This window comes from Somniosus microcephalus, chromosome 3, assembly GCF_052327205.1.
Source record: "Somniosus microcephalus isolate GS21.2 chromosome 3, FLI_Smic_1.0, whole genome shotgun sequence".
NCBI classification, from domain to species: Eukaryota; Metazoa; Chordata; class Chondrichthyes; order Squaliformes; family Somniosidae; genus Somniosus; species Somniosus microcephalus.
The window spans coordinates 292,633,423-292,658,384 of record NC_140989.1 but is presented as its reverse complement, the minus strand read 5'-3'; the positions used below and the strand labels follow the sequence as shown (position 1 = coordinate 292,658,384).

At 46.5% G+C, this 24,962-nt stretch overlaps 1 protein-coding gene across 1 annotated transcript in view; it reads right to left on the bottom strand.

Annotated features, from left to right (window-relative positions):
- Nucleotides 1-24,962, bottom strand: part of lrrc7 (leucine rich repeat containing 7) — a 377,242-nt gene that overhangs the window by 33,711 nt on the left and 318,569 nt on the right. Inside the window, exons 20-21 of the mRNA XM_085982772.1 lie at nt 12,461-12,742; nt 4,278-4,370 (exon numbers count right to left, since the gene is read on the bottom strand). Coding sequence (XP_085838898.1) covers nt 4,278-4,370; nt 12,461-12,742 — 375 coding nt within the window. The remainder of the gene's footprint in view (nt 1-4,277; nt 4,371-12,460; nt 12,743-24,962) is intronic.

Genomic DNA, 24,962 nt, shown 5'->3' with positions numbered 1-24,962 from the left:
AAAGCCCTGGTTAGATCATACCTGGAGTTCTGTGAGCAATTCTGGGCACCACACCTTAGGAAGGATATATTGGCCTTGGAGGGAGTGCAGTGTAGATTTACCAGAATGATACCAGGACTCCAAGGGTTAAATTATGAGGAAAAATTTAACGAACCAGGGTTGAATTCCATGGAATTTAGAAGGTTATGGGGTGATTTGATCGAAGTTTTCAAGATATTAAGGGGAACTGATAGGGTAGTTAGAGAGAAAATATTTCTGCTGGTTGGGGAGTCTAGGACTAGGGGGCTTAGTCTAAAAATTAGAGCCAGGCCTTTCAGGAGTGGAGTTAGGAAATACTTCTACTTGCAAAGGGTGGCAGAAGTTTTCTTCCGCAAACAGCAATTGCTTCGAGGTCAATTGTTAATTTTGAATCTGATATTGATAGATTTTTGTTAACCAAAGGTGTTAGTGTTTATGGGGCAAAGGCAGGTATATGGAATTAGGTCACAGATCAGCCATGATCTCATTGAATGGTAGAACAGGCTTGAGGGGCTAAATGGCCTACTCCTGTTCCTGTGTTCCTTCCTATGTTTGTATGTCAATGCTAGGATTTTAACAGCCAGGACATGGCTGTAATTCCAAAAGAAGTTCAATGACCTCCACAGAGTTCTCAAGCTAAGAATCCTGCAGAAGTTATGCTGCAGCTGTACAAAACCCTGGTTAGACCACACCTGGAGTACTGTGAGCAGTTCTGGGCACCACACCTTAGGAAGGATATATTGGCCTTGGAGGGAGTGCAGCGTAGTTTTACCAGAATGATACCCAGACTTCAAAGGCTATTAGAAATACTTTGTTTCTACATTCACGAAACTCAGGACTTTAGGAGTTCCTGGTAGTTATTTGCATTATATGGAAACAAGACCTTAGATAACTTGATGACAAAGCAGTATATAGTGAAATGGTAATAGAATGTATTCTCCAGTAGACTATTTAGCTGGTTGCTGGGCTCGTCCTCACTCCTGGGTCCCGGCCCCGGACATGAATGATGTTGTCTCTCACAGGCTCAAATTAGCACTGATATTCTCGCGATCCCTGGCCCCGAGCTCCACTCGCGATCCACTAGTCACTAGATCACTAATCTAGTGCAGAAGCGTAGTCTTGACGGCAGAGAGGTCTGGGAATTTTGGAGCTAAGTTTAAGTAAAGAGCCAGTGCTCTCTGAGAACAATGAACAGACATGGTCGGGGGATGGGTAGTGGGCTCAGGTAACTTTAACCTTGCAGCTTGAACTTGCAGTTAGGGATAAAATGCACCCACTATTAGAGCCAGGGGAACTTAAACAGCAGAAGAGAGGAGACGGGGGGGAAAAAGAGCAAAGGATGGTAACGGATGGTCAAGGATGGCAAAGGAGCTCCCTGGGGAGCTGCCAGCACAGGGGTCATCTTGAAGCTTCAGGAGCTTCACGACGACATGCAAGCCGTGATCCTGACCAACGATTTCACCACAGACCCAATTCACGTACGAACCGGGGTCAAGCAAGGCTGTGTCATCGCACCAATGCTCTTCTCGATCTTCCCTGCTGCAATGCTCCATCTCACCCTCAGTAAGCTCCCCACTGGAGTGGAGCTAATTTACAGAACAAATGGGAAACTGTTCAACCTCCGTCGCCTCCAGTCCAGATCCAAGGTCGACCCATTCTCTGTTGTCGAATTACAGTATGCAGGTGACACTTGCGTCTGCGCTCACTCGGAGGTCGAACTCCAAACCATCGTCAACATCTTCACCGAAGCGTACGAGAGCATGGGCCTTACACTAAGCATCCGTAAGACAAAGGTCTTCTACCAACCTGCCCCTGCCACACAGTACTGCCCCCCGATTATCAAAATCCACGACAAGGCCTTGGACAACGTGAACCACTTTCCATACCTCGGGAGCCTACTGTCAACAAGGGCAGATGTCGACGACGAAGTCCAACACCGCCTTCACTGTGCCAGTGCAGCCTTCGGTCGCCTGAGGAAGAGAGTGTTTGAAGACCAGGACCTCAAACCCGGCACTAAGCTCATGGTCTACAGAGCAGCAGTGATACCTGCCCTGCTGTATGCCTCAGAGACATGGACCATGTACAGTAGGCACCTCAAAGCACTGGAGAAGTACCACCAACGCTGCCTCCGCAAGATCCTGCAAATCCATTGGCAGGATAGGCGCACCAACGTCAGTGTTCTTGCTCAGGCCAACATCCCCAGCATCGAAGCTTTGACCACGCTCAGTCAGCTCCGATGGATGGGTCACATCATCCGCATGCCCGATATGAGACTCCCAAAACAAGCGCTCTACTCGGAGCTCTGGTACGGCAAGAGAGCCCCACGTGGGCAGAGGAAATGCTTCAAGGACACCCTCAAAGCCTCCTTGAAAAAGTGTAACATCCCCACCGACACCTGGGAATCCCTGGCCCAAGACCGCACAAAGTGGAGGAGAAGCATCTGGGAAGGCGCCGAACACCTCAAGTCTCTTCGCCGGGAGCAAGCGGAAGCCAAGCGCAGGCAGCGCAAGGAGCGCACGTCAACCCAAGCACCCCACCCATCCACCCCTTCAACCACCGGCTGCCCCACCTGTGACAGAGACTGTAGGTCCCGCATTGGACTCATCAGTCACCTGAGAACTCATTTTTAATGTGGAAGCAAGTCATCCTCGGTTCCGAGGGACTGCCTAAGAAGAAGCAGCACGGTGGCATAGTGGTTAGCACTGTTGCCTCACAGCGCCAGGGACCCGGGTTCCAATCCGGCCTCAGGTGACTGTCTGTGTGGAGTTTGCACATTCTCCCCGTGTTTGCGTGGGTTTTCTCCGGGTGCTCCGGTTTCCTCCCACAGTCCAAAGATGTGCGGGTTAGGTTGATTGACCATGATAAAAATTGACCCTTAGTGTTAGGGGGGATTAAATACACGGGGTTACGGGGCTAGGGCTTGGGTGGGATGGCTGTCGGTGTAGGGACCGGGTGCTAGGGTTTGGATGATCAGCCATGATCTCGTTGAATGGCGGAGCAGGCTCGAAGGGCTGAATGGCCTACTCCTGCTTCTATGTTTCTAAGATTTAGCTGGTAAGTGTCACAAAAGTCTGGTTAAAGGCCATTCTTCTTATCCTGTATCTAATTCTTCGGCTTTTCCTAAGTTGCCATTGACAGTTTCTGCAAGGCAACTACGTGGGATACCCCTCACACATTTACTGAACCTGATTGGTCAAATTTGGACAGGATTATGGTTTTGGCAGATATGCTTTGGCAACAGGCATTTTGGAGTCCCAGCTCGGGCACCCATCTCCTAAACTGGTACAATTTTAACATGGCGCTTAGGGTGTGTGAATGATGCTAATGTAAAGTGAGATTACCGTGTAGTTTTTTCATCATTCTTTGAATGAAATCATCCCATATGCAGCACAATCCTTCCTGACCATTCCCTCAGGTCCTACTACGATCGTTATTATTGTTTTATAGTTAGGAAGTTTTACGACAGCGTAGGTCAAAAAGAACTAAGTTATAATGCCTGGGCCTTTATACAGTGGAACAGGGAGTCATATGGGAGAGGGTGGACCCTATGACAAAATAAACAGCTGATTCCCCAGCTCTAGTAAGATTGTATAAGTTCCTGCTGTGCAGGAGGGATATCATTCAAACTATTACAAAGACCCCACAGTGTGAATACATTAGATTCTATGAAGGGCTGTGATGTCAGGAAGATGAGCCATAAGCAGGAGACTGTTACAAAGAGATACTAAACTCACTAAAGTTACCATATGAAAACATAACCTTGGCATACAGCATACTACAGCTGCATTGAATAATACATTCTGGCTAGATTTTCTGATCACGTTATTTTAACACTGGTGTTAACCCATTTAAAATAAATGGATTAATGTCAGTGTTAAAATAACTTCAATCAGAAAACCGAGGCTTCTGTGAACAAATTGTGATTTGTGTATGGATGGCAAGTTATTAAAACACGAATTCTGGACTACAGTACTTAATTGGAGATCATTTGGCATTTTCAAATCATTACTAAATTAGTCAATAAAATAACTGCAGAAAATTTTTTATCCTAATTTGGAGAGAATTAAAAAGCATGCCATTTATTGTTAACGAAGTCTCAGCTTCGCTGACTTACACCATTTCCCTTTACCATCTGTAGCTGACTTCTGCTCATCCTTTGATAGCTGGCATCAACCTATGGAGGGTAGTGCAGTGTTATTGTAGCCTGGAAGTTATCAGGGACAAATGCAATTGCACTTTTTTGCTTTGTTTAAGATTACCATATCAGACGGTTTGAATAGATTCCCTTGTCCACTTATTCCTCCGCTTATACTGAAGCCGAGGCCAGGATTCTTCTCTATTCTCACACAAAACTGAGTTAAAGAGAAAACAAAAACAGCATAGTTAGTGTAAGTACAGCAATACAGACCATTCTGGTATAAATATGGGATGATTCAGTATGCTGCAATACATTGAAGGGCAGGTTATCTAGTGATTAGCTCTAATGAATCAGTTGGTAACTCCACTGTCTAGTATGGAATTGAGTGCTACAGATCAGGAAAGTTTCCAGATTTGATATAAAAACCGAAAATGCTGAAAAACACTCAGCATGTCAGGCAGCATCTGTGAAGAGAGAAACAGAGTTAACGTTTCAGGTCAATGACCTTCAAGATTTGATTCTAGATCCATGCTAATTTAATTGATTTCAACTGGGAAGGGGAATGTGCATCATGTCATGCAAAACCTTAAAGATAGCAGCCCCATAATTCACTGGGGCCATTTATGCCGGTGCTACGCCCCTGAGCCAGCACAACATACAGTTCATCCTCTATAATTCATAGCTCCACAGTCACCCTTCAAATTATCCTGTGGTTAAAGGGGTCACTAACTCTGGATCTTAGAGTATGTGTTGCCATCTTCCCAATAGCAATTACCAGCATACAGTACTTTACATCCCTTTTCTCCACTTTAACAAGTTGATACCAGCAGATCTTTTACATCAGCTGCCTGATACCATCTGGGAGAAGCTTGCATGCAATACCAGCGAAAGGGGACAGGAAGGGGCATTCTGGACGCCAGAGAGCTGGCCTTGAAGCTGCTGGGGAGGCATTCTTACCTAGCCGTGGGAGATGGTGAGACAGTGCAGCTGGCAGATTAATGGGTGCACACCTAACAGTGGCAACCTTGTGAAGAAGCACACAGCCAGAAACTTCCACGTCCTTATCGGTCACCTTAATCCCAAGGGAAAGGGGATAATGCTCACCCATTCTTAGCTTATGCCCTTATTTCCTGCACATCCATCATGGCAAGAGAAGAAAGATGATGAAGAGGAGGAGCAGAAAGGAAGAACATTCGTCCTCATGGACAATGATGACGGTGGTGGAGTGAAGGAACAGAATGTTGAGGATAAGGCTGTTCAGGAGTCCCAGAAGCAAGATCCTGCTCTGTTCCTCTGCCAGAAGCTCCTTGATTTTACTCCCTGTGTTACTTGCTCTCTCATTCCCATACATCAGCTCAGATACTTTCACCTGGGAGGAATTAGATTGTGTCAATGAGGACGTAGCACCGAGTGATTCACAGAGCATAAGGGAACTGGAGGAGTGGGCAGTGGGTGAGGATTTGCCATCTTCCCAATGGAGGCTATGGAAAAGGCAGCCCACGGCTTTGGAGCTGAGGGATCCAGATCTATTTAGTACTTGCCTGAAAAGGAGGATGTTTGGGGAAAATTGTACCTATATGTAGGCTCTAAGGTCAGTTTCCAAGGAGGTGCGGCAACTGACAGATGTGACTCTCGAGTCTGCAGTGTAATATATGAGAACATCAAGGAAGCTTATCAATGGAGCGTGTGGCATCTTCTTTGAAATCTGTAACAGCCTGCAATCCCTCCCCACCTAAGAATTGGCCCAGGACCAGTCTGTTTCTCTTCATCTATGGAAGCACAGACAGCAGCTCTGATGGCAGTAGGGGATAGATTTGTGAAGTGCCTTGGGATTTTTTTTTAACAATAAAACAACTATATTAATGCAAGTAGTTGTTGAACTAAACAGAGTTAATGGAGTTGCTCTGGGACTACAAATAACTGACATCACCAGAATGAACCTGGAGGAAAGGAGACCTAAAATAATGGGGGTGAAATTAGTCTTCAGCAGTGGTTCAAATTGGATGATAGGGAATCAGCAGCCCATTTTATATTCTGCCCATTTTCTTTTCCATCTTCCCAATGGAAGCTATGGAAATGAAAAAGAAAATTGAGCAGAGTATAAAACAAGCTGCTGATTCACTATCGCCCGTTTTGCGCTATAGCCGAAGACCAATTTCACCTCAAATATCTCCTCGTGACTTCCCTTACACTTAAGGGAAAAGTAAGATACTATAAATAGAGGCATAGAGTACTGAACCTTTAAAAGACACTGGTTAGGCCCCAGCTGAGTATTGTGGCCAATTATGTGAGCGAGAGTCGGCGGGAGTCGCGGGCTGAGCGGTGAGTATAAAAGGCTCCAGAGACCAGGTAAGGCCTCAGTGCGGAGCGAGAGTCGGCGGGCTGAGCAGTGAGCGGTGAGTATAAAAGGCTCCAGAGACCAGGTAGGCCTCAGTACGGAGTGAGAGTCGGCGGGAATCGCGGGCTGAGCGGTGAGTATAAAAGGCTCCAGAGACTAGGTAGGCCTCAGTGTGGAGCGAGAGTCGGCGGGAATCGCGGGCTGAGCGGTGAGTATAAAAGGCTCCAGAGACCAGGTAAGGCGTACCAGTCTCCAATCTCGGAACTCAGAGGGAAGGAGAGAAGTAAAAAGAAATCGAAGTGTGACGTCACCAGAAAGCAGGTAAGTGATTGGTTGGTGAGTATTTCTCTCTTTTTAAACCTTAACTCTGTGGTTTATAGTTTCTAAAGTCTCTGTGGTGTAGTGGGGACTGTTTATAAACCAGGGCCCTTAAATATATCATTTAGCTATAAGGTAACTTCAATTCTGCGGTTTATATTTTCTAGGGTCTCTGTGTTGTAGCGGGGACTTCTGCCATACAAGCGCCCTAGAGTATATCTTTAATTGGTGGTATTGAATTAATTTAAATTAATTAAAGGGTAAGTCATGTCAGGACAGCCCAGCCCCGTGTTATGCTCCACCTGCACTATGTGGGAATTCAGGGACACTGCCGGTGTCCCTGACGACCATGTGTGCCGGAAATGTATCCAGCTGCAGCTTCTAGCAGACCGCATTGAGGCGCTGGAGCTGCGGATGGATGAGTTTTGGAGCATTCGCGATGCTGAGAGGGTCATGGATAACACGTTTAGTGAGTTGGTCACACCGCAGGTAAGGGCTGCACAGGCAGAAGGGAAATGGGTGACCATCAGGTGGAGCAGTAGAAGCAGGCAGGTAGTGCAGGGGACCCCTGTGGCCATCCCCCTCTCAAACAGGTATACCGATTTGGATACTGTTGAGGGGGATGACTTACCAGGGGAAGGCAGCAGCAGCCAACTTCCTGGCACCGGGGGTGCTTCTGCTGCTCAGGAAGGGAGGAAAAAGAGTGGGAGAGCAATAGTGGTAGGGGATTCTATCGTAAGGGGAACAGATAGGCGTTTCTGTGGCTGTAGACATGACTCCAGGATGGTTTGTTGCCTCCCTGGTGCCAGGGTCAAGGATGTCACTGAACGGCTGCAGGGCATTCTGAAGGGGGAGGGTGAACAGTCAGAGGTCGTGGTTCACATTGGGACCAACGACATGGGTAGGAAGAGGGATGAGGTCCTGCAGCAAGAATTTAGGGAGCTAGGTAGCAGATTAAAGAGCAGGACCTCAAAGGTTGTAATCTCTTGATTACTCCCGGTACCACGTGCTAGTGAGTATAGGAATAGGAGGATAGAGCAGATGAATGCGTGGCTAAAGAGTTGGTGCAGGAGGGAGGGCTTTAGTTTCCTGGATCACGGTCTGCTTCTGGGGAAGGTGGGACTTGTACAAGTCGGACGGGTTGCACCTGAACCAGAACGGGACAAATATCCTTGCGGGGAGGTTTGCTAGCACTGTTGGGGGGGGTTTAAACTAACTTGGCAGGGGGATGGGATACAGAGTGGAGCTATAATAGGGGGTGATGTACAGCCAAATATAGAGGAAAAAACAAGTCAGCTTGGAAGGCAGAGCAAATATGTAACGGCACAAGGGAGTAGGGCACGGCTGGATGGCATTTATTTTAATGCAAGGAGTCTTGCGAATAAGGTGGATGAACTGAAGGCGTTGATGAACACATGGGAGTATGATATTGTTGCTATCACGGAGACATGGTTGAGGGAGGGGCAAGACTGGCAGCTCAATGTTCTGGGGTATAGAATCTTCAGGCGAGACGGGGGGGGTAAAAGTGTCGCAATATTAATTAAGGAGTCAGTTACTGCTGTAAGGAGGGATGATATATTGACAGGTTCCTCTAATGAGGCCATATGGGTAGAACTTAAAAACAAAAAGGGGGCAAGCACTTTGCTGGGAGTGTACTATAGGCCCCCAAACAGTCAGGGGGAGATAGAGGAACAGATATGTAGGCAAATCTCAGAGAAATGTGCAAATAATAGGGTAATAATAGTGGGGGATTTCAACTTCCCCAATATTAACTGGGATAGTCAGAGTGTGAAAGGCTTAGAGGGTGTAGAATTCTTAAAGTGCATCCAGGAGAGCTTTTTGAGCCAGCATGTAGAAAGTCCTACAAGAGAGGGGGCGGTACTGGACCTAATTCTAGGGAATGTGGCCGGGCAAGTGGTAGAAGTGTTAGTAGGTGAGCACTTTGGTGACAGTGATCATAATTCGGTGAGATTCAAGGTAGTCATGGAAAAGGACAGAGATGGACTGGAAATATAGGTTCTAAATTGGGGGAAGGCCGATTTTGACATGATAAGGCAGGATCTGGCCAAAGTGGACTGGGATCAGCTACTTGTAGGAAAATCCACATCGGAGCAATGGGAGTCTTTCAGAAAGGAAATTGAGAGAGTACAATGGCAACATGTTCCCGTAAAGGTCAAGGGTGGGACCAACAAGCCCAGGGAACCTTGGATGTCAAGGGATATACGAGAATGGATTAGGAAAAAAAGGGGGGCTTTTGGCAGATACAAAGGACTAAAGACAGAGGAAGCCCTAGAGGAGTATAAAAAGTGCAGGGGGATACTTAAAAAAGAAATTAGGAGAGCGAGGAGGGGCCATGAAATAACACTGGCGAGCAATATAAAGGAAAATCCTAAGGTATTTTATAAGTATAATTAAGGGCAAGAGGATAACTAGGGAAAGAGTAGGGCCCATTAGGGACCAAAGTGGCAATCTGTGTGTGGAGCCAGAAGATGTAGGTGGGGTTTTAAATACATTTTTTGCATGTGTTCACTATGGAGAAGGACGATGTAGGCATAGAAATCGGGCAGGGGGACTGTGATATACTTGAACATATTAGCATCGAGAGGGAGGAGGTACTAGCGGTTTTAGCAGGCTTAAAAGTGGATAAATCCCCAGGCCCGGACGAGATGTGTCCCAGGCTGCTGTGTAAGGCAAAGGAGGAGATTGCAGGGGCTCTGACACAAATTTTCAGAACCTCTCTGGCCACAGGGGATGTGCCAGAGGACTGGAGAACAGCTAACGTAGTACCATTATTCAAGAAGGGTAGCAGGGATAAACCAGGGAATTACAGGCCAGTGAGCCTAACATCAGTGGTAGGGAAATTATTGGAAAAAATTCTGAGGGACAGAATTTGGAGAGGCAAGGATTAATCAGGGATAGTCAGCATGGCTTTGTCAAGGGAAGATCATGTCTGACCAATTTGATTGAATTTTTCGAGGGGGTGACTAGGTGTGTGGATGAGGGTAGTGCAGTGGATGTGGTATACATGGATTTCAGTAAGGCTTTCGATAAAGTCCCGCATAGGAGACTGGTCAAGAAGGTAAGAGCCCATGGGATCCAGGGTGCCTTGGCACATTGGATCCAAAACTGGCTTAGTGGCAGAAGGCAGAGGGTGATGGTCGAAGGTTGTTTTTGTGACTGGAAGCCTGTGTCCAGTACGATACCGCAGGGATCGGTGCTGGGTCCCTTGCTGTTTGTGGTCTACATTAATGATTTGGATGTGAATGTAAAAGGTATGATCAGTAAGTTCGCAGATGACACGAAAATTGGTGGGGTGGTAAATAGCGAGGAGGGTAGCCTCAGTCTGCAGGACAATATAGATGGGTTGGTCAGATGGGCGGAACAGTGGCAAATGGAATTTAACCCTGAAAAGTGTGAGGTGATGCATTTTGGAGGGACTAATAAGGCAAGGGAATACACAATGAATGGTAAGACCCTAGGAAAGACAGAGGATCAGAGGGACCTTGGTGTGCATGTACATAGATCCCTGAAGGCAGCAGAACAGGTGGATAAGGTGGTTAAAAAGGCATAGGGGATACTTGCCTTCATTAGCCGAGGCATAGAATATAAGAGCAGGGAGGTTATGATGGAGCTGTACAAAACGCTGGTTAGGCCACAGCTGGAATACTGTGTGCAGTTCTGGTCGCCACACTATAGGAAGGATGTGATTGCTTTGGAGAGGGTGCAGAGGAGATTCACCAGGATGTTATCTGGGCTGGAGCGCTTCAGCTATGAAGAAAGACTGGACAGGCTGGGGTTGTTTTCCTTGGAGCAGAGAAGGCTGAGGGGGGACCTGATTGAGGTGTACAAAATTATGAGGGGCATAGATAGGGTAGATAGAAAGGAACTTTCCCCCTTATTAGAGGGGTCAATAACAAGGGGGCATAGATTCAAGGTAAGGGGCAGGAGGTTTAGAAGGGATTTGAGGAAGAACTTTTTCACCCAGAGGGTGGTTGGAATCTGGAACTCACTGCCTGAAAGGGTGGTAGAGGCAGGAACCCTCACAACATTCAAGAAGCATTTGGATGAGCACTTGAAATGCCATAGCATACAAGGCTATGGACCAAATGCTGGAAAATGGGATTAGATTAGACAGGGCTTGATGGCCGGTGTGGACGCGATGGGCCGAAGGGCCTCTTTCTGTGCTGTCTCTATGACTCTATGGGCACCACACTTTAGGAATCGTCAAGGCCTTAGCGAAGGTGCAGAGGAGATTTACTAGAATATGGTACCAGGGATGAAAGACTTCAAGTTATGTGGAGAGACTAGAAAAACTGGGGTTGTTTGCCTTAGAGCGGAGAAAATTAAGGGGAGATTTGATAGAGGTGTTAAAAAATCATAAATGGTTTTGATAAAGTAAATAAGGAGCAACCGTTTTCAGTGGCAGAAGGGTCGGTAACCAGAGGACACAGATTTCAGGTAATTGGCAAAAGAACCAGAGGCGATGTGAGGGAAAAAAATTTCTTCAGCAAGTTGTTATGATTTGGAATGCATTGCCTGAAAGGATGGTGGAAGCAGATTCAATAATAACTTTCAAAAGGGAATTGGATAAATACTTGAAACGGAACTATTTGCAGGGCTATGGGGAAAGGGCAGGGGAGTGGGACTAATTGGATACCTCTTTCAAAGAGCCGGCACTGGCATGATGGGCTGAATGGCCTCCTTCTGTGCTGTATCATTCTATGATTCTATGGTAAATCTCTCACATTTTATTTTTGTGAGCCTTTCCTGGAGTGGGCTGGGTCTGGATACAGGGTTTAGGAAGGAAGATCTAGAGGGGAGGGTGAAACTTCAGATTGGTTCTTAACCATAATTCCCATGAATGGGAGTTTTAACCTGCTGAAATTTGCATTAACGGGGCAGTAATGGCCTCAAAATGGCGTCAGTAGACTTACCACCCCGTTGACCTGGGTGGCTGGTCAGCACGCTCTGCTGGTTGGTCTTTTAAAAGTCAAAATCTACCCCAATATCTTTGTTTCTGATAGGCCAGACCAATATGAAAATTATATCCAACTGACTGTCTATCAACTGTCTTGCTGATTATCTACCAGAGTATTTGTGGGACTGTGAAACATCACCTCATTGTACACCCTGCCAAAACCAAGCTCCTCCTGTCACATATAAATCAACCTTCGTTCCAAGAAATATTAAATTCAATTTATGTTATTTGTATTGTTATTATCTTCATTTGTGTGCCTCGGTTATTGCCCTACCCTAAGTCTAGGATTTATGCTACTGGTACCGTGAATAAATGGGCAATTTTCCTATGTGAGCCTAGACATTGATCATAATTTCAGCCAAGTCTAATACTGTCCTTGCCTGACATGCATATGCTTTCCAACTGGGATAACTAACCAGCAATCAATAGCAGGAAACATATTCATATTTCTCCTCCCGGTCTTGTGATAAAGATGCCAATTATAGTGCCCTATTGCCACCATAGCAAACTCAGCACAGACTAAGTGAACTTGGGACATGATAGTCTGTATAAATCAGTACCACTCTATACAGTGGATTTATCTACTGAGCCATCAGGAACTTTATCTACTAATTGCATGGTTAACTAACCTTTTCATAGCACTGATATCTATATAAGGTGCCCATTTTACCTGTTCCTGGTAGCTTTCTGTGCTCTTTTGTGCTTTAACGCTTGTTAGACATCTGCTGGGTTGAGTTGCTCGAGGACTGGGAAGGTTCTGCGAGGATGAAATGGCAATCTGCAAAGGCTTTTGATACTGCTGGAGAGTCACCTTCGACACAGCTCCTTCATATTGCTGTTCCCTGGATCGATGCTGTAGGCTTTGTGGCGAAGACACTAATGCACTCTGCCCTTGGTGAGGGTGGCTAACTGCCTGTGGGTAATTCAGCCCATTAGGCAAAGATTCAGGAAGCTGTAAAGGACAATCATTACAACTTACACAGACAGATAAAAGAAAAAAAAAGGACACAGGAGACCAAAGTGATGATGACACCAACATTTGGAGATTAAGTAATTTTCTTGAGTGTAACTATATTTACAAGTTCCTAAAACAGCTCACTGCAAAATATGAACTGTTTAGTTAAGGGATTGTCTTAATTTCCATAGATTCTGAAGAAAATAGCAGTTGTATGGGAAATATTTGAAATGATTTTGAGAGACCTAGGAGATGAACTCTTGGAAAAGCATAACTTATTAGAATCAGCAGCATGCATGCCAGGCCATGTTTAACTAGCTTGCTGGTGTTAAATGAATTACTGACATAATAACCAATTGATAAATACTTGAACTCTCATGAAGCTTTTGGTAAGACTCCATTTCAGTAATTAAAGATTAAGGTAAGGAATGATAAAATAGGAAGTAAAGTATGCTGCTAAATATTTAATTGGTTTAAAAGCAGGAGTACAATGATGCCCATATTTGGGAACTTTCCAGGTGAGAAAGAGATTATAAGAGGACGACTTTTAATATACTCTAATAGATCTGATGTGGTGTTGCTCATGGGTAGTCTTGGACACAGGCCAGGGAGTGGAGCTGTCGAATAGGGAATCAAGAACAAGGAGCGCTGTAGAGCAGTTGAGTGGGGAAGGAAACAAGCAGCCAGGTGAAGTGGAAACTACAGCAGAGACAAAATGGGACACAAGGTCTGAGTTGAAACAGGGATGGAACAGGTCAGTTTCTGTTATTTGACAACTGGAAGCAGTGATGCTCAGGAACTGAGATAGGTGGACACATTCCTGGGGTGAGACAGGCAGCAGGTGCATTCCTAGGCCTAAGACAGGAAGTGGAGACATTCAGGAGCTGGTGATAGGAGTGCAGACATTCCTGTGGCTTGAAATGGTAGCAGAGGCATTCATGGGATTGAGGATGAGAGTGGAGTCATTTCTGGGGCCAAGAATGGAAGCAGAGGCATTGTGTATAGTTAATTACATTTTTTCTGTCAAAGTTACTTCGTATGTGTTTCAATGTCCATGTTTTACTCAATATTTATCTTCTTGGACTATGTTACGTTTAATACTGATTTAGTTGAAGCATTGAAAAGGGAATAGGTCCAATGGCTGATTCTGCAGGGAGTATAGGGATAGGAGTTTGTTCTAGGAAAGGATGGGGGAAATAATGGTTCAATCAAGAACAGTGAATCGGATGAGCTGAATGGCCTTTTCTCATTCATAAATTCTTTTGCACTTATTTATTTTACTGAAATAGTGTATGATTGAAGAACAACACTAAGAATCCCTGTTAAATAATTTTGTTTCTATTTTTTTGTGATATCATCACCACTGACACAAAACACACACACATATATGGCTGTTGATGACATAACAGAGTTAACTTCATAACTCAGCCATTAACTACCACTGGCTGAAACATTCTTGGGATAGGTTTGAAGAATTTGATGGATATGAAGCTTCCACAACACTGAAAAACATAAGGTTCTACTTACACTACATAAATTTTGACATATATGGAATCATTTTGAGTAAAAAAATGCAATTGGTTTCTCACCTACTTCTTTTTCCTGGTCTCCCAAATAAAATGTTTCGGTGTATAATCCATTTTTAAGCAAGTCTCATGATATTTATAATAACTGGGATTTAAAAAAAGTCAAACCGAATTGTTCTTCCAAGACTGAATAATAAATTAATGTTCCAGAACTGGACCCTTCAATTCAGCAGGTCAAGCAACTTGTTACCATCTGGCTCGGTTTAGGATCACTGTGCTGAAAGATGCAGTGAATGAGAGGGTATTTGCCAGAAAGGCACATTGTGATCAGTGGGATTTTGGATGGGTATGAGAAGTACATTATTTGCATGTCCAAGTAACAGCTGCCTTGAGATAGGGACAGAAGCAGAACTCCTGAGGCACACGAGGTGGCCCAGGCAGGGGTAACAACAACAGAGCATGGCACAGCATTACATACAAAGGTTCGGAGAGTTTAGCAGTTAAAGGCTAAGATATTTTATGATTCAACAACTGTCAGGGTTAGACAGACAGCAAAACTAGAGAGAAAACTACAGATACAAATAGGACAGAAAGAAACAAAAAACACGACCTTGGCTAGAGAGAGAAAACTATAGACACACAAAGACAGAAAGAAGGAATCACAGACACTCACAGGGACAGCAGGAAACCTAGATATACACAAAGACAGAGTGTGAATCAGACACAGAGAGATAGAGAACAATAAATACCTAGAGGGAACCATTGATACACCCAGGGCCGAAGCAGAGAAAACAAATACACAAGGATCGTGAGAATCACAGATGGGGGCAGCCCACGAGAGTGATTTTGGTCGCTTATTGTTGAGGCTGGACTTGTCATATGAGGGAACTGTGCTTAAGGGCAGCCATACACAATGGGGCAGTAATTCCTCCCCAAACGCGTGAGTGCGGAAGGGGTACTCACGCGTCTGGCCGGAGGAAATGCCAGTTTTCAGCATGCACAGCGCAGGCGCTGAAAACCGGCATTTCCTCTCCTCTAACCCAAGAGGTGAAGAGGCTAGCGCGTGCACTGTAGGGGGCAGCGCGTGCGTCTTGGATTTCCTCTGTTTTGGGGGGATTTGCGCATGTGTAAAGGCCTCCGGTCTTTATGCATGTAAAAAGCACACGTAAGTATTTATTTTTACAGGTAAGTGGTGTTTTAGTGTAATTTAGAATTTTTTTTCCCACAGGTTTATTATTTTAAAGAATCTACAATAAGGTAAGTTTAGTTTTAGACCCTTTTTAAAAAAAAAATATTTTTTTCACAAAAAAAAATTGTTTAAATTATTTTTTTAAACTTATTTATACTTAATTTAATGATTGGGATGTTTTTTAAATTTTTATTTAAAGTTTAAATAGTGTTTTGGGCCCCGTAGTTTTCATGAGTTTGACAGTTCTTACTCTCAAACTCATGAATGAACCTTCCCCTCCCCTGATTGGTTGTACAGTGCTCACCTGATCCCAGCCGGCACATCGCACTAACTACGCCGCTGGATCAGGTAAGCACTGCGCGCTGACATCTGAACCGGGCCTGTGACAGGAAATGCAAGCAGGCCCGGGCTTCAGATGTCAGCGCGCAGAGTGAGTGCAGATCGGGGGCTTGCACGCGCGGCAAGCCCCCGACACCAAGTTCTGGGCCAATACAAAAATACAATTATTTTGCTCAACGTTTCAGGGTTTTCTCAACAGAATGACTTGTGCCTACCCCTACAACTAGATGTTTGATTTTTAGCATCTTTTGGTGAACAGTTTAAAAAAAAAATCTACCAACGAAAGAGCAACTTATATTTATGTAGCATTGTATCATGTCTCTCAGAAATGTCCCAAATCACTTCACATACAATGAGTTACTTTCAAGTGCAGTGACATTTATTATATATGCAAATATAGTAGCATTTAATGCACACAGCAAGGAGGTGAATAAATAGCCAATCTGGGGTCAGGGTAATTATGCTGTTCCCAATCTGCTGCTGTAACTTCATCGGAAGTGCAGCGAAAATGTTTTTTTTGCTGCATTTCTGACGAAGAGTAGGAGCAACTCCGAGGAAATTTGCAACCCAAATCACAGACAGAAACACAAGTCTTGACTCCCATGTGCAACACTATTTGGAGATCACTACATGCAAAATCTTGCATATAGTACATATCCGTCACACCTCAAAGCATCACACTTGAAACCCTTACACTTTGCTATACATACAAAGTGTGTAAGACTGAGATATAAAAGTGACATAATTCACAACAAATAAGTATACTTGTTCATACAGTTGCCTTTTCTGTATTTAAAATCAGTTAAGATTATTTCCCACTGGAGGCCAGTTCCTTTCAGGCTCCTAACACTTGAGATTTTTATTTTGGATTTTTAAAAAATTTGTTTATGAGATGTGGGCGCCGCTGGCAAGGCCAGCATTTATTGACCATTCCTAATTGCCCTCGAGAAGGTGGTGGTGAGCCGCCTTCTTCAACCGCTGCAGTCTGTGTGGTGAAGGTACACCCACAGTGCTGTTGGGGAGAGAGTTCCAGGATTTTGACCCCGTGACGATGAAGGAACAGCGATATGCTTCTAAGTCAGGATGGTGTGTTACTTAGAGGGGAACTTGGAGGTAGTGGTGTTCCCATGCGCCTGCTGCCCATGTCCTTCTAGGTGGAAAAGGTCACGGGTTTGGGAGGTGCTGCGGAAGAAGCCTTGGTGAGTTGCTGCAGTGCATTTTGTAGATGGTACACACTGCAGCCATGGTACGCCGGTGGTGGAGGGAGTGAATGTTTAAGGTGGTGGATGGGGTGCCACTCAAGTGGGCTGCTTTGTCCTGGATGGTGTCGAGCTTCTTGAGTGTTGTTGGAGCTGCACCCATCCAGGCAAGTGGAGAGTATTCCATCACACTCCTTACTTGTGCCTTGTAGATGATGAAAAGTCTTTGGGGAGTCAGGAGGTGAGACACTTGTCTTTGACCTGCTCTTGTTGCCACAGTATTTATGTGGCTGGTCCAGTTAAGTTTCTGGTCAATGGTGACCTCCCAGGATGAAAATGGTGGGGGATTCGGCGATGGTAATGCCGTTGAATGTCAAGGGGCGGTGGTTAGACTCTCGCTTGTTGGAGATAATCATTGCCACTGAACACTGTGCAGTCATCAGCGAACATCCCCATTTCTGACCTTATGTTGGAGGATAGGTCATTGATGAAGCAGCTGAAGATGGTTGGGCCTAGGACACTGTCCTGAGGAACTCCTGCAATGATGTCCTGAGGCTGAGATGATTGACCTTCAACCACCTTCCTTTGTGCTAGGTATGACTCCAGCCAATGGAGAGTCCCCTCCCCCCCCACCGATTCCCACTGACTTCAGTTTTACTAGGGCTCCTTGATGCAACACTCGGTCAAATGCTGCCTCGATGTCAAGTGCAGTCACTCTCACCTCACCTCTGGAATTCAGCTCCTTTGTCCATGTTTGGATCAAGGCTGTAATGAGGTCAGGAGCCCCAGGATGAAAATGGTGGGGGATTCGGCGATGGTAATCATAGAATCATAGAAAGTTACAGCATGGAAGGAGGCCATTTCGGCCCATCGTGTCTGCACCGGCCAACAAAGAGCTATCCAGCCTAATCCCACTTCCCAGCTCTTGGTCCGTAGCCCTGCAGGTTAGAGCATCCCAAGTGCACATCCAAGTACTTTTTAAATGTGGTTAGGGTTCCTGCCTCTACCACCCTTTCAGGCAGTGAGTACCAGACCCCCACAACCCTCAGGGTTAAGACATTTCCCCTCAAATCCCCTCTAAACCTTCCAACAATTACTCTAAATCTGTGCCCCCTGGTTTTTGACCCATCTGCTAAGGGAAATAGGTCCTTTCTATCTACTTTATCTATGCCCCTCATAATTTTAGACACCTCAATAAGGTCTCCCCTCAGCCTACTCTGTTCCAAGGAAAACATAGAAACATAGAAGATAGGAGCAGGAGTAGGCCATTCGGCCCTTCGAGCCTGCTCCGCCATTCAATGAGATCATGGCTGATCATCCAAATTCAGTACCCTGTCCCTGCCTTCTCCCCATATCCCTTGATCCCTTTAGCCTTAAGAAATATATCCAACTCTTTCTTGAATATACTTAATGAACTGGCCTCCACCGCCCTCTGTGGCAGAGAATTCCACAGGCTCACCACTCTCTGGGTGAAGAAATTCCTCCTCATTTCAGTCCTAAATGGCTTACCCCTTATCCTTAGACTATGACCCCTGGTTCTGAACTCCCCGGCCATCAGAAACATCCTTCCTGCATCTAGTCTGTCCAGGCCTGACGGAATTTTATAGGTTTCGATGAGATCCCCTCTCAATCTTCTAAACTCCAGTGAGTATAAGCCCAATCGACACAATCTCTCCTCATACGTCATTCCTGCCATCCCAGGTATCAGCCTGGTGAATCTTCGCTGCACTCCTTCCATGGCAAGAACATCCTTCCTCAGGTAAGGCGACCAAAACTGCACACAATACTCAAGGTGTGGTCTCACCAAGGCCCTGTACAACTGCAGCAAGACATCCTTGTTCTTGTACTCGAACCCTCTTGCTACGAAGGCCAACACACCATTTGCCTTCTTAACCACCTGCTGCACCTGCATGCTTACCTTCAGCGACTGGTGCACAAGAACACCCAGGTCTCTCTGCACTTCCCCTTCTCCCAATCTATTGCCATTCAAATAATAATCTGCCTTCCTGTTTTTGCCACCAAAGTGGATAACCTCACATTTATCCACATTATAGTGCATTTGCCATGTTTCTGCCCAATCACCCAACCTGTCCAAATCGTACTGGAGTTTCACGACATCCTCCTCACAGCACACCCTCCCACCCAGCTTTGTGTCATCTGCAAATTTGAAAATATTACATCCAATTCCCTCGTCCAGATCATTAATATATATTGTGAACAGCTGGGGTCCTAGGACCAATCCTTGCGGTACCCCACTAGTCACTGCCTGCCACTCGGAAAACGACCCGTTTATTCCAACTCTTTGCTTTCTGTCCGCCAACCAGTTCTCTATCCAAGTCAATGCCTCGCCCCCAATCCCATGTGCCTTAATTTTGCACGCTAATCTCTTATGCGGGGCCTTATCGAAAGCCTTCTGAAAGTCCAAATACACCACATCCACTGGTTCTCCCTTATCTATTTTACCAGTTACATCCTCAAAAAATTCCAGTAGATTAGTCAAGCATGATTTACCTTTTGTAAATCCATGTTGACTTTGTCCGATCCAGTCACTGCTTTCCAAGTGCTCTGCTATTACATCTTTTATAATGGACTCAGCAGACCCAGACCCAGCCTATCCAGTCTTTCCTCATAGCTAAGATTCACTACTCCCAGCAACATCCTTGTAAATCTCCTCTGTACCCTCTCTAGTGCAATCACATTGCCGTTGAATGTCAAGGGGCGGTGGTTAGACTCTCGCTTGTTGGAGACAGTCATTGCCTGGCATTTCTGTGGCACGAATGTTACCTGCCGCTTATCAGCCCAAGCCTGAACGCCATCCAGGTGTTGTTGCATGCGGGCTTGCATGCTTCATTATCTGAGGAGTTGTGAATGGCACTGAACACTGTGCAGTCATCAGCGAACATCCCCATTTCTGACCTTATGTTGGAGGGAAGGTCATTGATGAAGCAGCTGAAGATGGTTGGGCCTAGGACACTGCCCTGAGGAACTCCTGCAACAATGTCTTGGGGCTGTGATGATTGACCTTCAACCACCACAACCATCTTCCTTTGTGCTAGGTATGACTCCAGCCAGTGGAGCGTTTTTGCCCTGATTCCCATTGACTTTAATTTTACTAGGGCTCCTTGATGCCACACTCGGTCAAATGCTGCCTTGATGTCAAGGGCAGTCACACTCACCTCACCTCTGGAATTCAGCTCCTTTGTCCAAGTTTGGACCAAGGCTGTAATGAGGTCAGGAGCCGAGTGGTCTTGGCGGAACCCAAACTGGGCATCGATGAGCAGGTTATTGGTGAGTAAGTGCTGCTTGATAGCACTGTCGATAACACCTTCCATCACTTTGCTGATGATTGAGTGTAGACTGATGGGGCAGTAATTGGCCAGATTGGATTTGTCCTGCTTTTTGTGGACAGGACATACCTGGGCAGTTTTCCACATTGCTGGATAGATGCCAGTGTTGTAGCTGTAGTGGAACTAGAGGCGCAGCTAGTTCTGGAGCACAAGCCTTCAGCACGATAGCAGGGATGTTGTCGGGGCCCATAGCTTTTGCTGTATCCAGTGCGCTCAGCCATTTCTTGATATCATGTGGAGTGAATTGAATTGGCTGAAGACTGGCTTCTCTGATGGTGGGGACCTTAGGAGTAGGCCAATATGGATCATCCTCTTGGCAATTCTGGCTGAAGATGGTTGCAAACGCTTCAGCCTTGTCTTTTGCACTCACGTGCTGGGCTCCACCATCATTGAGGATGGGGCTATTCATGGAGCCTCCTCCTCCCGTTAGTTGTTTAATGGTCCACCACCATTCACGACTGGATGTGGCAGGACTGCAGAGCTTTGATCTGATCCGTTGATTGTGGGATCGCTTAGTCCTGTCTATAGCATGCTGCTTCCGCTTTTTAGCATGCATGTAGTCCTGTGTTGCAGCTTTCCCCAGGTTGGCACCTCATTTTTAGATACGCCTGGTGCTGCTCCTGGCATGCTCTTCTACACTCCTTATTGAACCAGGGTTGGTCCCCTGGCTTGATGGTAAGGGTAGAGTGAGGGATATGCCGGGTCATGAGGTTACAGATTGTGGTGGAATACAATCCTGCTGCTGCTGCTGGCCCACAGTGCCTCATGGATGCCCAGTTTTGAGCTGCTAGATCTGTTCTTAATCTATTCCATTTAGAACGGTGCCACACAACATGATGGAGGGTGTCCTCAGTGTGAAGACGGGACTTCGTCTCCACAATGACTGTGCGGTGGTCACTGCTACCAATGCTGTCATGGACAGATGCATCTGCGGCAGGTAGATCGGTGAAGACGAGGTCAAGTAGGTTTTTCCCTCATGTTGGTTCTAGTTGATAGCTGACACAATGATTATTGTGGTAAGGTCTATCAGCTTCCCTAAATAAAAACCAGATTGCAGCCTACAACTCACAAAATGCATCAGTATCTTTCTAGGCAAGCACTCTATGCACTACAACTCCAGAATACATCTTAATACTGCTTTCTTTGTCTTAGGCCGCGATTTTGCCATTGGAGGCGGGTTTGTTTTGGGTTCGCTGCTCGGCGGGTTCTGGTCCTGCTGCCAGTTTCAGCCGCACTGCGATGAGGATTTTGAGTTAAGCCTGCCGTGCGCATTACCGGCCCAATCAGTGGCTTCGGGTCAGCTGCTCGCCTCTGCTGACATCTTCAATTCAGCTGCATTTAAGGGGCCCATAATTGGGTTTGATTCACTTTATGATGCTTCGCAGTGGTATTGTTAGTGAGATGACTGCTGCAAGAACCAAGGCTTCCCCCCGATTTGATGATGACTCCCTCCATGCTCTTGTGGAGGGAGCAAGAGGGCGCAAGGTGGTTCTGTTTCCCTCCAATGGACGTAGGAAGCCTCCTCAGCAAACCAAAGCAGCCTGGCTGCACACTGCTGAGGAGGTTAGCGCCAGGTCTTTGTGTTGCGTGCACCTGGGTTCAGTGCAGGAAAAGTTTCAATGATCTGCTTTGCTCAGCAAAAGTGAGTATAACATCACACTTACCTTCAATTTGCTCCCATCTCTTCTCATCAGCAACACTCTGCATTTTCATCCTACTCCTGCACATCCCAACTTACCCTTACATCGCTTGCACCCTTAACCATCCCTCTCTCTCTATGTACAGACTCACTCCACCATTCTACTATGCACCCCTCACACTCGCTATCACTGTAATGCAATGGCAACAACTAACAATGCACAGGGAGGGCCCTTGGTATTGGCATCTCACTCCATCTTTGTCTCCCTCTAAGCATCTATGCTATGGATTCTCTACACTCACTCCAACATTCTCACTCAACCTCCACTTGTCTTCCTCATTGCAGGAAAAGAGAGCCCACAATAAGAGGGAGAGGGGGAGGACAGGAGGAGGGCCACCTTCCATAATGCATTTAACCAACACTGAGGAGGCTGCTATCGAGATCGCCGGAGGTGCAGAAGAGCTGGAAGTGGGGGACGGAGAGACGAGCGTAGTAGAGCAAGCTGGTGACAGAATAGATTTGCAACCCTCTCATTTAGATTTCATGGGTGACTGATATGGCATCTGATGTTCATACAGATTGAATTCTGATCATCTGCACAATTCGATGTGTCTGCTATGTTAATATCACGTGTCTAACTCATGCCTTTACTCCCTCACAGGACCATCGAGAGTCCCCCTCCCCACTGTCCAGGGGGAAGAGCCGTACGACTCCTCAGAGGAAGCTGCAGCTTCTGAGGGTGCAGTGTCAGCAGAATTGAGCGCACCCAGCACCAGCGCAGAGATGCACACCTCGGTGGGTCCTTTGCGAGATACAGTAGTGTTGTCACCTGGTGTATCACAGCTCACAAGTGAGCATCAGCAGATGGTGGAGACAGGGACAGCAGAGGAGAGTCTTCGTCAGAGGTCGCAGGATGCTCCTAGCTCTGCTCAGCTGCATGTGGACGCTGTGCCTCTGGGGCCATCCAGAAAGAGAGCGGTGCTGGAACTTCAGGATTAAGTGCAGGAGTCTCTGACAGGGTTTGCAACCATGGTAACTGCGAGTGTGCAGAGAATGGAGGAGTCCATCTCAAACATGAGCAATGCCATGGTGCACGCAATGTACGTGCCGCCATGGAAAGGGTGGCAACCTCCATGGAGGACATAAATTGCCAGACTCAAATGAACATGGTGACTCTTCTAAATAGATGGTCAGCTATGGAGGATAGATGGGCATCTATTGAGGAGAGGAAGCAGAGGTACATGGACGTCCCCGTTATGAGGACTGTCAGTACAGAGACGGGACCTCATGGCCCCACTGATGTGTAGCATGGTGCTCTCCAGCTACTTGCTAGCAGTGAAGTGTGGGTGATCCATGAGAGGGATGTTGGTGGTCGGCAACAAGGAAGTGTGGGCTCCTCTCCAAGCGCTCACACTCCCATGCCACGTCAGAGCCACAGATTCCTCACCCAACTGAGATGGCTGTCTCAGCCCCTGTACAGCTGCAGGAGAAGCAGACTGTTGTGGAGCCCTCCCAGGCTCCCAAACCCAGAAGATGCCTGCCAAATGCGTCTAATAGAAGTGAGCAAGCTGCCTCTACATCTGCTGAAGCCAGAGGGGAAGCACCACGTAGAAGCACACGTAAGAGAAAGTTAAACACAAATAGTCACAAGGGTAGTCACTTGGGTGTTTTGATCTAATACAAAGTTACGTTTCTCACCATTTCTCACCGTTATTTCAATTGTATTAAAGAAATGTGATGTCAGAGATTCAAAGAATTGGCCTATGTGTGCTCAAAAATGGAAGTTGCACAGTGAGGGGTCAGAGCGCCTTTCATCTGTAATGATGGTGGTGAGAGTGATAGGAAAGCACAGTTTATTGTACAGATGCTGTATGATATGTTAAGAAGGTCAGGCACACAGTCATTTCTATGTGCCAGACACATGTGTTTGCTGCGTAAAGTTACACGAATCTGGCATGGATTAGTGCATCCCTTGCCTCACGACCAACAATGTGCTCATGTGCTGGTGGAACTGGCACATCCGCCTCCGCATGGTCTTCCTCATCTGCTGCCTCCTCCTCCTCTTCTGAGGAGGCTGTGCACTGAGTCACTTGTTCCTCAGGCAGTGGTAAGCCATGCTGCTGTGTGATATTGTGCAGGGCACAGCAGACCGCGATGATTCTGGAGACCCTGGCTGGTGCATACTGTAGGGCTCCACCAGATCTGTCGAGGCATCTGAATCACATTTTGAGCAAGCTGATGGTTTGCTCTATGATGCTTCTGGTGGAAATCTGGCTCACATTATAGCGGTCCTCAGCTTCATTTGATGACCTCCTCATTGGTGTCATTAGCCACGTCTTCAGGGGATAGCCCTTGTCTCCAAGGAGCCATCCGGAAAGTTGGGTTGGCGGATTGAACATCTGAGGCACAGTGAACTGTTGCAGGATGAACGAGTCATGGCAACTGCCAGGGAACTTGGCGCAAACATGCATAATGTTCTTCCTGTGGTTACACACCAACTGGACGGTAAGGGTGTGGAAGCCCTTGCGGTTCACAAATACAGCTGGGGTGTATTGATGGGGTGCCCTAATGGCCACATGGGTACCGTCTACGACGCCATGCACCCTTGGGAAGCCTGCCATATTTGCAAAGCCAACTGCACATGCGGTAACACTTGCTTCATCCGTGGAGAAGTGGATGTAATTGTGTGACTTGGCAAAGAGGGCATCGGTAACGTGCGTGATGCAACTGTGTGCAGCCGTCTCAGCCTCCTTTGGCACTGCTGCTCACTCATGTTGAGGAAGCTCATCCTCGGCCTGTAAACCCTGTGTTGGGGGTATCTCCTGCGGCGTGGTGCAGCCCTGCGCTGACGCCCTCTGCCCTGTGCAGTATCAGGTGGCCGAGGAGAAGGTTGACGCTCCTGTTGTTGGTGCTGTTGTTGTGCCTCAATCTGCTGCTGCCGCGGCTGCTCTTCCTCCGATTCTGAGGACCAGGATGAG